Source organism: Mesoplodon mirus (assembly GCF_964341445.2).
Source record: "Mesoplodon mirus genome assembly, chromosome: X".
Classification (NCBI taxonomy): Eukaryota; Metazoa; Chordata; class Mammalia; order Artiodactyla; family Ziphiidae; genus Mesoplodon; species Mesoplodon mirus.
Window position 1 is genome coordinate 9,858,432 of NC_138981.1, and position 15,518 is coordinate 9,873,949.

The 15,518-nt window shown below is 42.0% G+C and overlaps 1 protein-coding gene across 3 annotated transcripts in view; it reads left to right on the plus strand.

Moving 5' to 3' along the window:
* The window catches only part of FRMPD4 (FERM and PDZ domain containing 4), a gene marked incomplete at both ends in the record, with an annotated part of 745,437 nt that overhangs the window by 687,590 nt on the left and 42,329 nt on the right, over positions 1 to 15,518 (plus strand). For 2 of the 3 annotated variants that reach the window (XM_082608886.1, XM_082608888.1), the window contains one exon: positions 10,906 to 10,951. In XM_082608886.1, coding sequence (XP_082465012.1) covers positions 10,906 to 10,951 — 46 coding nt within the window. Of the gene's footprint in view, positions 1 to 10,905; positions 10,958 to 15,518 lie in introns of all 3 variants that reach the window. The other variant, XM_082608887.1, reaches the window with a different exon arrangement.

A 15,518-nucleotide genomic window follows, 5' to 3' on the forward strand; every position in this document is an offset into this window, starting at 1 on the left:
TTCTTAAGACGTGAAGAATAGAAAAGCAACAAAATCCAATAAACCTTTGTTCTCTAAGTTAGACGAGGATGCTGGACACCTTCATGGAAACTCAAAATTGGATTTAGAATTGCAGACTAAGGCTTATTGGAATTTGATGAAGCAGTAGCAATCATTTTACCCATTGGTTTTCCTATTGCTTTTAGCAGTAGAACCCTTTCTTCAACAGAAACCTAACCCACAGTCCCAATGCATAATGCAGTGGAGGATTTCTGGTTGAAAAGACACAGGAGTATCCAGAGCTCTTCCCACTGACACGTGTCCCTGTCTCAGAAGGATTGCATGGAGCACAGTTTGGAAACCACTACTTTAGTCCAAGCTCCCTCCTCTTCCAGATGAAAGAAATGAAGCCCAGTGGGGTGATGCGATTTGCCCCAAATCATATGAGAAATAGAAGCTTCGTATAAATACTAATAATACTCATCACCCTTAGAAGCATTACCAGGGCTGCCGAAATGCCACTCTGGTGCCTTCTAAGTTCTGTGCTTGTAGACCCGTATCAGAATTTCCACAGAACAACTTAACAATTAAGGACATTGGATTTAGAATCTATGTTCTGGTTCTGCCAGTTACTGAGTGTGTGAACTGGGACCTTTTAAGTGATCTCTCTGAACCTCAGTTTTCTCATCTCTAAAGTGGACATGACAACACCTTCTTTACTGGGTTATTGGGAAGCTTGAATTAGGGAACACAAGTAGCATAAGTAGTACAATGTTTGGCGTGTGGTACTCATTTAGGACATATTAACTCTTAATTTAGTTCTTATTTTATGATTGTTGGTGTTATTCAAAGTTTTTGCCAGTTTTCTATGCACTTGGGCACAGTGAATACATTTGGGGAAATCTTGAAACAGTATTACTTACAATCTTCAGAAACCATATTATTTTAGAAAAATATAGTATTTCTTAATTTGAGGGATAAACTAGAAAAGATTGTTTTCAAGACACTGGGCTGCTGCAAGGTTTGTACAACGTAATTTCTTGTCCCTGGACGCCATTTCTATCTCTGTTTGCCTTCCAACAATCGGATCCAGCTGGCAAAACTGCCCCCTTCCTTTAGAATAAGATAGGCATCATGCTAAAATTTTGGAGGAGGATCATCTTGGTAGTCCTTGGGGAAATATCTCTAGATAAACCTCTAGAAGAGCATTGTCCAACAGATCATTCTGCAGTGATGGAATATGATAGCCTGTAATTGTGGCGCTATGTGATTATATTAATATAAGTTCCCGGTGGGGATCAAACTATTCTTTGGTGTTAGAAGCCAGGATAGTGGTTATCCTTGGGGGCAGGGGGTATTACATCTTATGTAGCCCAGGATTTCTCAGTCTCAGCATTACTGACATTTGGGCAGAAAATGTTTTGGGGGTCTGTCCTGTGCATTGTAGGATATTTAGCAGCATCCCTGCCCTCTACCCACTAGATGCCAGTAACAGCCGCCCTCCAATTGTGACAAACAAAAATGTCTCCAGACATTGCTAAATATCCCCTACGGGGCAAAATCATTCCGCATTGAAAATCACTGCTGTGTCCCAAATGCCTTTCACCTGCTAGATGCTCAATAAATACTTACTGAAGGAATGTATGAGGCAAGAGCTGTTTGGTATCACACAGGTGTATAAAATAATTTAATTTTTATCTCAAGAGATCCTGCTGCCCTTTATGAATCTTAAATATAAGTACCAGTTTCATCCATTAGTTAAAGATTAAGTAATTCAAAGGCCAAAGGCAATATTCATTCAGCAAAAAATGAATTAAATGGACAAAAAACTTAGGTCAAACCAAAAACAAATATTATATGCCAATAAAACTCTCTGAGTAGCAGTTTCTAAATCAGAGTGCCTAACCTGAAATTTTACTGCAAAGGTTTAAAAAATACAATAAGATAAAGGGCTTGAAATGAGACAATTTCATTAAAATGTTAATTTTGATAATCACTGCATCGTTTATATGGATTTTAACCGAATAGCTTAATATTCTTCACAAAGAAAACCACAGCCTAAGCCTTAAATGCATCCAGTAAAATGTGAATTAGACTCTTCAAAGAATTTTGGTCTCTCCCTAGGTTTATATTCAAGTCATTGGTTGTATGTAAGCTATTGAATTCTACACCTAAAATTACAATGTGCTTTAATCCTTTCTCTACAAAGTTCAAATACATACCCCACAAGGCACCGCCAATTGTCCCCTTAAAATTCTTCTTTGTAGTGAAGCATTTTTGGTCCAAGACTCTGAGCGGGTTTTTTCCTCTCCCTTAAGTTTGTAGTTCTTTTCCCCGCCACCCCAATCTCCAAAAGCCCATAATTAATGTTACAACTGTGCTAGTCCCACCTCCGGCAGTTAGAGCGTCCTTTTCCACACTTCCACATGTTTGTATGCCAGGTATTTTTTTAAAGTGTGGGTATCCATTCCAGTATCCTGGGGAATCATAAGGTTGGATACTTTCCCTTCCTCGATAAGGGAGACATGTTCAATTTCAAAACCATTTGACTCCTTTGATTACCTGTTTTTAAAAAACATAATTTTCAGACTCTTTACAGACGGATGATGTTGCAGTTTTCTACTGCCACCCAACAAATGCCATGGCTTAACAAAATAGTTCCTTATCTCATGATGCTGTGGGTTGACTGGACTCGTTCACATGGTTCTCACTGCTTTCGCTCATGTGGCTGCAGTTCAGTGACAGCTGGAGCTGGAGCCGTATAAAGGCTTATCTGGACTGGATATCCAAGGTGGCTTTTTCACGCATGTGTTGTCCCCTGGACTTAGACAGCTGACCCCACTGCAGCTGGCCAGGCCAGTCTCCCTCTCCCCATGCTGCTTGTCCACAGGGCCAGCTTCCTCACAACATGGTGGTCACAGGGTTGTCGGACTTAATTAAATGGCAGGTAGCTTCTTGCAGAGTGAACGTTCCAAGATGCCCATGTGGACACTGCAAGGCTTCTAGATTTCTTCTAACCAAGGCCTGGAAGTCATGCAGTGTCACTTCTACAATATTCTATTTGTCAAAAGTAAGTCACAGAACTAGTCCAGATTCAGCAGGAGAAGACTACACAAAGATGTGAGTACCAAAAGGTATAATTCATTGAGGACCATCTTTGGAGCCTCTGTATCACAGATGGGAAAAGATGAACAGTGTGATCATACAGGTGTTCAGGGTGAACTCTTTAACGTATTACTTAGTAAGTAATAAATTCTCCTTTCCTTAAATTCTCATCATTTTCTCTTTGGCTACCAAACTTGTCTCACTTCAGATCTGTTAGTATTTGTTTAACATATTTAGGTGCTCTGGTATTAGGTGCATATATATTTATGATTATTATATCTTCTTAATGAATTGACCCTTTTATCATTATAGTAACCTTCTTTGTTTCTTGTTACCATTTTGGCCTTAAAGTCTATTTTGTCTGATATGAGTATACCTACCCTGCTCTCTTTTGGTTTCTGTTTGCATGGAATATCATTTTCCCTTCCTTTACTTTGAGCCTATGTGTGTCCTTCAAGCTGGAGTTCATCTCTTGTAGGCAGCATATAATTGCATCAGCAGTATCACCCCTCACTCAAGGGGAAAATGGTAGTGGGTGAGACCTCGTCTGTCCAATATGTAGAAGGCAAGCCAGTGCTCCTGGACAAATGAATTCTTTGATTCATCTCCTCTGTCTTTGTTGCCCTGATGACTATGGTGGCTTCATTATGCACATTTTCTTTCTCAGCGTCCCTTGAACCTAAGTGAAGAATGACAAATAACCCTGTTCCTCTTCTTTGCAGTTATCGAAGCAAAGCAAGGTTCAGCAACAATGGGGAGAGTGCTAATGTTGCATAAAGTCCATGACAGATCACACTTTGCCTTAATGTGTTGACCTTGTTTGCATGCTTCATTGTTTGTTAGCTGTTTCCATTTTCTCCAGCTAATGGCTTCAGTACCTGTTAGGAATTGATACAGTGGATAATTGCAGTCTCTGTTTAGAACAGTGGAAAGGTCAACTGCGTTAAACCTCCATTTCAAGTAGTCCTGTGGTGACTTTTCTAAAAAGGAGGGGCAACATTCTTTCCTCCAGCTTTGCCAGCAGTTGGCTAGGCTGACTTTATATTGTGACTAGGCACCAGAAATCTCTGTGTTCTTTTCACATCTCCAGGTTCAGGTAGGAAGAGAAAATAGAAGGTGTCCCAATGGCTTCATAATACCTTACGATTGAAGACAGGTTCTTCTGAGCAGAGAGTCATTGGAGAAATGCTGTTAGTCTGTTCTTATTTACATAAACAGTGGCTGTCCACCAGCAGAGAGTTTAAGGGCTGAAGTGCACTAGCTTGCAGAAAAGAATATTCTTCCAATCTCGTTGAAGAACTCTGAAGTTCAGGTAGAAGGAAGACCCTTACATGTGCACGCATTGGCCTTAGAAGTGTGAGTTCAAACACCCTTTCACTGTGCCTTACCACCTTTCTTTCCAAAGAAAAATACCACACACACATAAGTCTTTCGAGTTATGTTAGGATGTCATTTTACAGTTCACAAAATTCTTTCATATATCGCCCTAAATTACCTCTTTATTTTGCCTTTTAAAAGCCTAACCTTTCAGCCTTCATGAACTGATTCCTTCTACTTGTGAAGTTTAAAACCTTTTCGTTAACTTGTTTGGACTTTTTTTAAAGCAAGACTCTTGAATTTTGACATAAAATATATTCTTTTTATTTTAGCGTTTTTTTGCTTATGCTTCATTTTGTTCTGTTTTCCCAGTCTCTAGGGAAATCTCATTGCTCTTCACAGCGTAAATTCATATTGATCTCTGAGTTAGTCAAGGGAATCTGTTTAGTCGGTCTAGAAGGGAAGTATACAATAGCGCATGCCAATGTGATTATGTATTGCAATATTAAGATCATGTAAAGGGCTTCCCTGGTGGCGCAGTGGTTAAGAATCTGCCTGCCAATGCAGGAGACACGGGTTTGAGCCCTCATCCGGGAAGATCCCACGTGCCACGGAGTGGCTTGGCCTGTGTGCCACAAGTACTGAGCCTGTGCTCTAGAGCCTGCGTGCCACGAGTACTGAGCCTGTGTGCCACAACTACTGGAGCCTGTGCTCCTCAACAAGAGAAGCCACCGCAATGAGAAGCCCGCACACCGCAATGAGGAGTAGCCCCCGCTAGCCGCAACTAGAGAAAGCCCGCATGCAGCAACGAAGACCCAACGCAGCTAAAAATAAATAAATAAATAAATTTATTAAAAAAAAAAAAAAAGATCATGTAAATCTGAAGTGGGAAAGTCAGTTTAAGAAAAGTGCCGGGGTTCCCTGGTGGCGCAGTGGTTGAGAGTCCGCCTGCTGATGCAGGGGACACGGGTTCGTGCCCCGGTCCGGGAAGATCCCACATGCCGCGGAGCGGCTAGGCCCGTGAGCGATGGCCGCTGAGCCTGCGCGTCCGGAGCCTGTGCTCCGCAACGGGAGAGGCCACAACAGTGAGAGGCGCGTGTACCGCAAAAAAAAAAAAAAAAGAAAAGTGCCAAGCTATCCTGCTCTAAGAGAAAGCAAACACCAACTTTAGCTTCATTGTTTAAAGGGATTTTAATACTGAAAGCCTTGTTAGAATCTAAGGTTATTCATTTGCTACAACAGAATCCCATCCAATGAAATTTTAAAATGGGATGTGATGCCGAAGAATGCCCTGCAAGCCCTGATGCTGGGTGTCCCAAACATGTTTCAAGGGACTTACCATCAAAAAATAAAAGACTTCTGTTAAAGGAATGAAGAGAGAGGAATTAAAGGCAAATTTGATAGGAGTGGTTTAGGGTAGGATAGACTGTATCTTCCTCTTCAGGTCAGCACTGTGATACAGGGATTAAAATGATGTTTTTCTCAAATTCAACCATTTAAAAAATATTGGCACTCTAATTTGAAATTACTCTTTAAAAGTAGAAAATTCACTTGGCATTTATTATGAAATAATACTTCTAAATGTGCTTCCAAGTGGATTTTTTTTCAAGTCCCTAGCTGTTTTCAGCCTTCATAAAAAGAAGTTATCTGATTACTTGAATGTGCCATCTTTCATTCTGAATTCTAATCTTCCTGTTGAGGCTATTTTTAAATTGCTTAGGTCTTCTTTTTTTCCTCCTAGGATCTTAGGGTTAGGAATTCTAAGGAATCCAAAACATTATGGAGTTCATTGTTCTCGTCTGGCAGTTTATAATTAAATAATTATAGGCGAGAGAAAACGGAAGAAAAACATATCCCCAGTCCTAATGTTAAATAATATATTGGAATATTTTATTTCAATTCAGATAACTTCATTTACTCCTTAAGTGGTAAAATTAAAATCAATATAGGTTATGTTTCAGGCAAGTTACAGGGAATTACTATAGACACAAAGAATTTAAATGCTGTAAATATAATAGACGTATTTTGAAAAATGGTTCCCATTTTCAAATTAACAAGGTATACTGATCAATGCTTCTTCCTGACATTCTTGACAGAAAAAAATTCTGTGTAAGGTGAAGTCATGGGTGGACACTACTTTTGAGATACTTACTTGTAGGTTAATTGGCTGTGAATCTTTCTTTGTTGGTGTGGCAGACAGAATCTAAGATGGCCCCATGGATGATCCCTGCCTCCTGCTGTTCATAACTTTGTGTGTTTCCTTCTCTTTTAATATGGGTGGGACCTGTGACTTGCTTCTAACCAACAGAATATGGCAAAGGTGATGGAATATCACTTGCATGATTATGATTGTGTTACCTAAGATTATACCTTCCATCTTGCCAAAGGAGTCCCTCTCCCTTGATTGGTTTTTGAAGCAAGTTGCCATGTTGAGGGGGCACATGTGGCAAGGAACTGAGGGTGACCTCTAGCCAACTGCCAGCAAAGAACTGAGGCCGTTGGTCCAACAATCCCAAAAGGAATTTAATCCTGCCAAAAACTACAGGAAATGGATCCTTCCCAGCTGAGCTTTCAGATGAGACCTCAGCCCTGGGCAACACTTGATTGTGGTCTCATCAGAGAACTTGAGAAAGATGACCAAGTTAATCATACTCATCTGTCTGCTTCATAGAAAGTGTGGGATGTGTTGTTTTAAGCTGCTGAGTTTATGGTAATTTGTTATGCAGCACCAAATAACTAAAGAAGCTAGCTTCTGTGATAGGACAGAGTAATGATCCCCTAAAGACAGCCACATCCTAATCCCCAGAGCCTGTAACTTTGCAGGTGTGATTCAGTTAAGGATGGAGCAATTTTCCTGGATTATCCAGGTGGACCCAGTGTAATCACAAGGGCCCATATAGGTGAAAGAGGAAGGCAGGAGAGTCAGGGAGAAATTTGAAGATGCTACTTTGCCTGGGTTTTGAAGATGGAGGAAGGGGCCATGAACCAAGGAATACAGGAAGTCTTCAGAATCTGGAAAGGGTTCCAGAATGAATGCAGCCCTATTGACACCTTGATTTTAGCCTAGAGAGGCCCGTTTCAGACTTTTGACCACCACACTTGTAAGATAACAAATCTGTGCTGTTTTAAGCCACTAAGTTGTGGTAATTTGTTACAGCAACAGTAGGAAGCTAATGCAGTCTATGCTTATTTTGTTAGCATCTAAGATGAATAATGAGTCCTCCTCCAGAGCTTGTCTGCTCCTAACAGACTGCACTGGAGCTGTGAATATTTTCTTCTTTTTCCAGAAATGAACAAATAAATACAGTGCCATTGAGCATTGCTGTAGGGAAAATGAGCATTTTTTCCACAGCCTTGTGGGCACATCCATCCTACCACCTCATACCCCTCATTCTTGCATTTACCTTTTTACTGTTTCTTCTTCAGGTTCTAAGAACAGACTGTCTTAAGTCAAGGATCGTTTGGACTCAAATAATGTGATCTATTCAAGTCAGTTTAAGTAAAGAGAAATTGGGGATAAGTGTAGCAAGTAGGTCTCAGAGGATGGAATCATAAAGCAACGGTTCTTTTCCCCCATTGCCCGTTCAGAAGAGCTCTCCAGGGCCAGGTCTTCATTAAAATCTCATGCAGGTCTGCAAATGTATTGAGCAGGTTCAGAAATTTTCTGCAGTCACTTGGACACTTGTAATCACAACAACCTGTAATCTGTAATTAAAATGTTCAATTGTCATGTAATAGTCAAAACTGCCAACTCCACAGAATTTCTCCCTTGCCCCTATTTCCGGCCTGGGAAGCCTGCACTGGGTTAAGGGGCATTCCCCAACATTCTTCTCTAGCTTTGGCTCCTTCCACATTGAAATGAGGCCAGGACAGTGAGGTAAAAAGCAGGAAAGTTCTCACTTGATTGGCACCAAGGTAATCCGACATTGGTTTCCTCTGTCCATGGAAGATCGTGTAGGTTGACTTGTGGACACAGTTGTAGATTTCTGGAAGACTTCTCTGTTGAGTTGTTCCGACTGCAGTTCCCTTGAGTTAGATGGTACCCAACGGCTGGCTATGTCCAGCACTCCTTAGCTTCTACATCTTTCTACTAAGGCCCTCCTGCCCCTGGAAGAAGCTCAGTTGAACAATGCCTTTATTAAATGACCCCAGGACACCATTTCTACCGTGTCTTCCAGATATCGTCCACAGGAATTGCACACTTAAGGCCTGTCTCAGTGGAAGGGTAATAATTTTGCAAATATAGCCTCTGCTCTTTGGGCATGTGCTGCTTCCACAGGCCTCTCCCTGTTACCATTTTTTAAAATTAAGTCATGATTAAGACCCCAAGATGAATAAGAGTCCCAAACTGTGGTTTTTAATACCTCCTTTGAAAGTGTGCAGCACCCTGTTTTGGCATGTAGGAATGATTGGCATGAGGCCTCAGCTGAATCTGCCTCAGTCATCGTAGCACCCTGTAACATATGAATACATGTAGCTTCTATCTTTTTTCCCCTCTAGGATTGGAATCCTAAGGGACCCAAAGCATTATGGCTTTAATTCTCCTTGTCTGGCAAGTAATAATTAAGTACTTGTAGATGAGAGGAAAGAGAGATAAAAGCCCATTCCCAGAACTGAGATATTGTACATTAGCTGTTTTACTGATGTAAAATGGTGAGCAGCCAGCCCTCAGGAATGGTGGGAACCAGGCCTGCTCAGGGGACCCCTGGCATCTGTAACCTTTACTCTTTCTTATTCAGTCACAAATGTGACTCGGCTCCCAACTCGCTGTCTGTGTCTCTTAGTTCTGATTCTGGAGAGAGGACATTTGATGGCCTCATTCCAACACTCGGGTCCAATCAGCTGTGCCCTGACGATGAGTTCTGGGCCCATTGCCTGCTGCTGAGGGCTCTGGGGGCAGACTGGGTAGAGCAGGCCAGGCAGGACAAACAGGCCCACACCACGGCTGCCACGCTGATTCCTCCTGCCGCATCATTCCACGACACTCCATCCATACATTCACACGCCCACCCTCCTAGAGCTGGACACCCACCTTGCCTCCAGTGCTCCACTTCCATGCATTCCACAGCAGGGAATATCCTCATCTGCATTCCCTCAAAGGCTAGTGGCAGAATTTCTTTGTGATGTAAACCAGAGTGGAATGGCCGGGTCATAGTGCTCGTGATGCTGAAGTTTGCCTAGGGGTGCCAGATTGCTCCCCAGAACTGCTACACGGGGCTCCATGGCCACCAGCAAAGCAAGATCATTCATCCCATCCGCTGGGAATTCTCATTTGATTACACTGTTGCTCTATTAGTCCTTCTAATGGGAACACTGTCTGCCACTCCAATTATTGGGGCTTTCTGCCAGCCCTTGGCAGCTAAGAATTGATGGGATCAGGCAGGCCCTCCCCACCATCGCCATCAGCTCTGATTCGATTCTTCCTCCAGTTCTTGAATTGTAGTCCTCTTTCTCCTCTCCATTAATTTCTCTTCTTCGCTGCCCCGAGTCCTTCCGTCGGGGGCCACCCCTACCGCCGCTGGGGCAAGTCACATGGTCCTCCCCAGGCAATGGGCTTATAGTAAGGGGCTGAAGAGCACTTAATGCTAGAAATGCAATTTGTCGTGGCTTCTCCAAGAGAACAGCACTGCCACAGATCCCCTTCGCTTCAGTCATTTGGGTAGGAAATCACAAAAGCAGGTAATTAATTACCTCCTAAAGTGAAAAAAGTCAGCTCCACCTCAAGAAAATGGCAAGTGACCTTTCTCCTACTCAGAATAAAAAAGGAACAAAGGAAGGAAGGAAGAAAAACTATTATAACCCATAATATGATTTTTCCCCAAGGATTCGAGTTATTTGAAAGGTTTGGGTTACTTGGAGGAAATTAAATAAACCATTATATTACATTGTTCTGCTTTTGGCCACACAGTGTTCCCTAGGGTGAACAATATTTCCCAATGAGCGCCCATCTGAAATGTTTATCAGCCCAAGGTCGTAGGCATTGTTACTGCAGCCTTAGAAAGCCACATGGTATGGGAAGTCACATTTACTGGGATACTGTTTTTACATAAGAAACCTACAGTGACATTTTTCTTTCATGATGCTAAGAAGATACTGACATTCAATGAATTGATAGAATTTTTAAAAATCTATCCCCTTCCAGAAAATTGCACAGACATTTTAAGCGGCTAAAGGAAAATCGGAAGGGGAGAATCAATTTTGAGAGACTGAGTTGATGCTTTTAAAATCCAATCTTCCCTCAGCGAGTTTTATTTTAGGGCTCTGCTGTTTGGTGTCGCAGATAATACCACCCAATATAAACCGAACAGGAAGGTTTCCACTGGCTGAACATTTGATTCCAGTTTTCTTTGTGGTCTGAAAGCCCACTTGTGAGCCCTTTGATTCTCTGCCCTGGGAGCCCAAGGAACATTCGCCAGCATCACACATTTTGTTTTAAAAGAGCACTGTCACCGATAGAGTCCAGGCTCTGCGCATATCATAAATATTTTGTTTTCTCTCTTACAGAAGCTGCAAAGAATCGATACTCCTCGCTGTCATTCAGCCTTACCCTGTAAGTGTGCTGTGAGTAAAAGTGCATCTATAAAAAGATATGGGTTACAATAGACTTTCAGACACCATCTCGCACTTCCAGTCTCCTCCTCCCACTCCACTCCAGTGACTAACAGCAAAGAGAAATAACATGCATTCACAGTTCCAAAATCTTGGTTATTTGTATTTTGTACTCCATGACAGCAGATCCTTCATTGGACAGAAAAGAAAGTGGTGCGTTTCCTAAATAACTTGAAAATCAGCTTTTCAGTCCCATGTGCCTCTCACATCTAGAAATGACACAGAACTCAAGAATTTCCTTGTGATTCTTAAGTTTCCAGCTTAAGCATCACAAGTCTAAAGGGAATATCTAATTGTAGGAAGTTGAAGCATGGTTGTTTCTCTTACCCCCATCTAAATAATTTGGTGGAGACATTGGACATTTCAGCGGCCTTGTCAGGAAGGTGGGGAGTGATTAAAATAGTACTGCTTTCAGTTCCCATGATTCTTTTAAAAACAACTTTATCATGGTGTAATTCGCATATCATAAAATTCACCCATTTCAAGTGTACAATTCCGTGATCTTTATAAAGTCTACTGAGGTACACAGCCATCACCACCATCCAGTTTGAGAACACGTCCATCACCCCAACTGGATTCCTCATTCCCATTTACAGTGAATCCCTTTTCCTACCCTCAGTCCCAAGCAGCCACTAATTTACTATTTATTTATTTCTATAGATTTGCCATTGCTTATGAATTTCATACATGGTCAGTGAACTAAAAAATACCGAGGCAAATTCCTTCAGATTTTTCCCCAAACGTTTACTGTCAATATCTTGTGTGGCCTTCACATGGAGCGGCAGAGATTCCAACCTACTTATGCTTTTATTTTCTTCCCCATAGAGATTTCTACATCAATTCAGAGGCTCTGGCATTTGCCGGTCTCCATCTTCTGACCAAACTCTTCATCTCCCCTGTCCTGGAATTTTCCTTCTAAGCGCTATGGGCTAGTCATTTTAGGCAGGAAAAAAATATGTATTCAAGTTTGTGATAAGATCACAAATTGAACTAACCAAGACCACAAGTTATGCCACGTAGGGTCATTACTACATATATTAAAAGCACAGTTTAGGGCTTCCCTGGTGGCGCAGTGGTTGAGAGTCCGCCTGCCGATGCAGGGGACTTGGGTTCGTGTCCCGGTCTGGGAAGATCCCACATGCCGCGAAGTGGCTGGGCCCGTGAGCCATGGCCGCTGAGCCTGCGCGTCCGGAGCCTGTGGTCCGCAACGGGAGAGGCCACAACAGTGAGAGGCCCGCATACCACCAAAAAAAAAAAAAAAAAAAAAAAAGCACAGTTTAATATTGAATGTTACTTTTAGTCCCAACTCTTTGAAACAGCTACACACACACACACATGTTTGGATTTGAAATCTAAGGAGACAGCAGGAGGTAAAAGAATCAAGACTTGAGATCTAGTCCCCAACAGTATAAAAGGCGACCCCCGCACCTGCTCTGGACCCCAGTTTCCTCATCTGTGTAAGGAGAAGGTCAGGTGGCATCCCGTCCAAGGGCCTTCCTGCTTCACCACCTCGTGACCTGGCGATTCTTTCCATATGAAGTACAGCTCATCTGTTTTTAGATTGTTTCATTTAACCCAGTTGTCACTCACACCTACTTCAAATCTATCCACACTTCTTCATTTCTTTGCAATGAACAAATGTGTTTGGGTAAAGCCAATGTGAATGTCTAACATACTCAAGTGATGGACCAACTATAAATTCCTGGCGGAACTACAAGCTTGCATTGTCTTTCCTGAATTCTCTCTTCCTACTTTATAACCTATTAGTAATGCAAGATCAGAACCATTTTACTCCAAACCAGGTTATTTTTCCAATGTGGGGTCGCATGTTACCCCCAAACAGTAAATTTAGAGGAGTTTTGCATTTAAGTTAAAGGTTTTGTCTTGTTGCTTTGCTTGCTTTTTTTGCCATTTGAGTCTGCATGACTTGTTATTCATATGAATACTCATTACTATCCGTGAATCATGGAACTTCCTTTTAACAGATAACCTGGAATTTTCCAGGAGTTCAGCTGGCTCCTGCTGTTGTGCTATATTGAAAGTCAACGTTCAGGAGTGTTGCTTGTTCTTATGGCCAACAGTTGCATCTCTGTTCCCCAGAGTCACTCTCTCCCGACCAGTCATAGTAGATGAATTCTCAACTTTGACCAGCCTTCCTTCCTGAAATGCCCATCACATACTCCAACCGCCACCTCCTCGGCTCACCAAATCCTTCTCACCTTTCAAGTCCCAGCACAAATTCTAAATGCTACCCCAGAGTTTCTCAACATCTGCACTGTTGGGCTGGAGAATTCTCTGTTGGGAGGTGTGTTTAGCAGCATCCCTGTCCTCTACCACTAGATGCCGGTAGCATCCTATCCCAAGTGGTGACAACTAAAATGTCTCCAGACACTGTCAAATGTTCCCTGAGGACCAAAATCACCCCCACTTGGGAACCAGTGTCCCACACCTAAAGTCTTCGCTTCTTGATCTTGATAAGAGTTGAAACCCCAAAGTTACTTAAATAGATACATTAAATGGAGAGAGGGGTGCACATGGGAAAAGAGACTGTGAAGTTTTACTTATATTTTTGTGTTTGGATTTTCCTACAAGCAAATGGCTTTTTTTAAAGGTTTTATGTACTTGCTGAACATTCTCTTGGCAACCAGAATTGACATACAGAAACAGAGGACCCACCAGACCAAAAGAAAGTCTATAAATTCTACTTTTATTACAGATAGTAGCATTCAGCATTTTAATTTCTTTGCAGCTTACTGGTCAGCAATTTTTTATGTTGTATTTCTTCTGCATAATAAGATCTGGTCAAGACAGAGAGCCAATGTTTACACCTTTTTGCCATACTCCACGTGTCCCCCGGGCACCCCAACATGACCCAGCCACAGAAATCAACCTCCAGTGAGGCCCAGGTCAAGGGAGCTTGGGAGAAAAGTCTTAGGATTCCCAAAATTCTTTGATAAGAAATAATTCTTAACAGGTTTTTGCCTTCTTATTTTAAGTATTATGGAGGACTCTCTCTCCACCATTTTTACTTTATTTCTTAGAGAAAAATTGTGGAAGTGCAGAAGGAAATACAGATGCAGAAAAATATGTGCTGGCAATACTTATCCTCAGAGACAACCAGTGTAAACATTTTGGCCTATTTCTTTCCAGTCTTTTTGTTCTAATGCCTTGTCAGCAGTTGAGATCATATTACATGTACACTTTTATTCTGCATATAATAAATATGTATATATTTTTATATACATCAAGTATATCAAACATTTTACTTAGTATATCAAGCATTTTCCCATATATATATCAAGCATTTTCCCATGTCATCAAGGATTCTATATAAGCATTATATACATGGCTGTAAAACATTACATTGAACCAAGATTTCCTTAATCAACACCCATCATTAAGCCCACTGTCTCTAATGTGTTTCTATTATAAATAATTCTTCAGAGAACATCTTTGTGTATAAATCTTCATCTGTATTTAATAGCTTTTCCTCAGGATTGAATTTTATAAGAGGAATTTTTGGGTTACTCATGGATTTTATTTGTTTTTTTCTGACACACCATCTTCTTCCCTTATACTGTTACCATTTTTATTCCAGATCTTTCTTGGCCAGCTGCTCCCCTCTTTCCTTTCCGTAGTTCCCAAGTCTAGAACTTTCAGAGCTTTCCAGTCCAACATTACCTGAGACAGAGAGTATTTAAAGAGTCTCTATAACCTCTTCTCATACAACTCCAAGTCAGTGGGACTTGGGCTAAGTCACTCTCAGTTCTGGCATCCCTGAGCTACCATGATTCACCTTCCCTCAGGTTTCTTCTAGGCCAAAAAATTGAGAGACCTGCTTGCCTGCCTCTCACTTCCTGCCTACCTTTCACTGTGTTCCACATACCTGAGGGAGGCTACACACCTCCTCATGGAAGCTCCAATATTGTCAGAACCCAGAAAATATCCCCTTGGCATGTGTCATGCTGAGCATGCCGGCCCAATTTCCAACTGAGAGCACCAGTGATTTTTTTGCCTGTGGGTTATTTCTGGCCACAGTGCCATGCTCATGGAATAGGCCAGAAGTGCTCTTTGAGCAGTCCACTAGGAATTCTCACGCTCAGAAGAGCAGCCACTTCATCACTGATTGACAGGAGCTGGTGGATAAATACCCCAGCTGCCTCTCTCCTCAGTCAGTGTAACTCTGAGGCATACAGCCTGCCTTGTTTCCCAGACATTCCCAGCAGGGTTAAACGCCAGTTGCTCACAGTGGTGCCTGACTTAACAATGAATGCTTCATTGGCTTCCTCACCCTCCCTGTCTCCCTTCCCCTGCTCACCTACCCATGCTCCCTGGGAGCATCTCCCAAATCAGCTACCTGCTTGTGAATCCTGGTCTTAGGGTCTGCTTTGGGGGATGTCCAAACTAAGTCATCCGGTGATAACTGTGGGCTAGTTAGTCCTCACTAAGTATGTACTCAGTGCCTACTATATAAGTGTCCTTTAGAGCTACAGGGATGGCAAATTCAA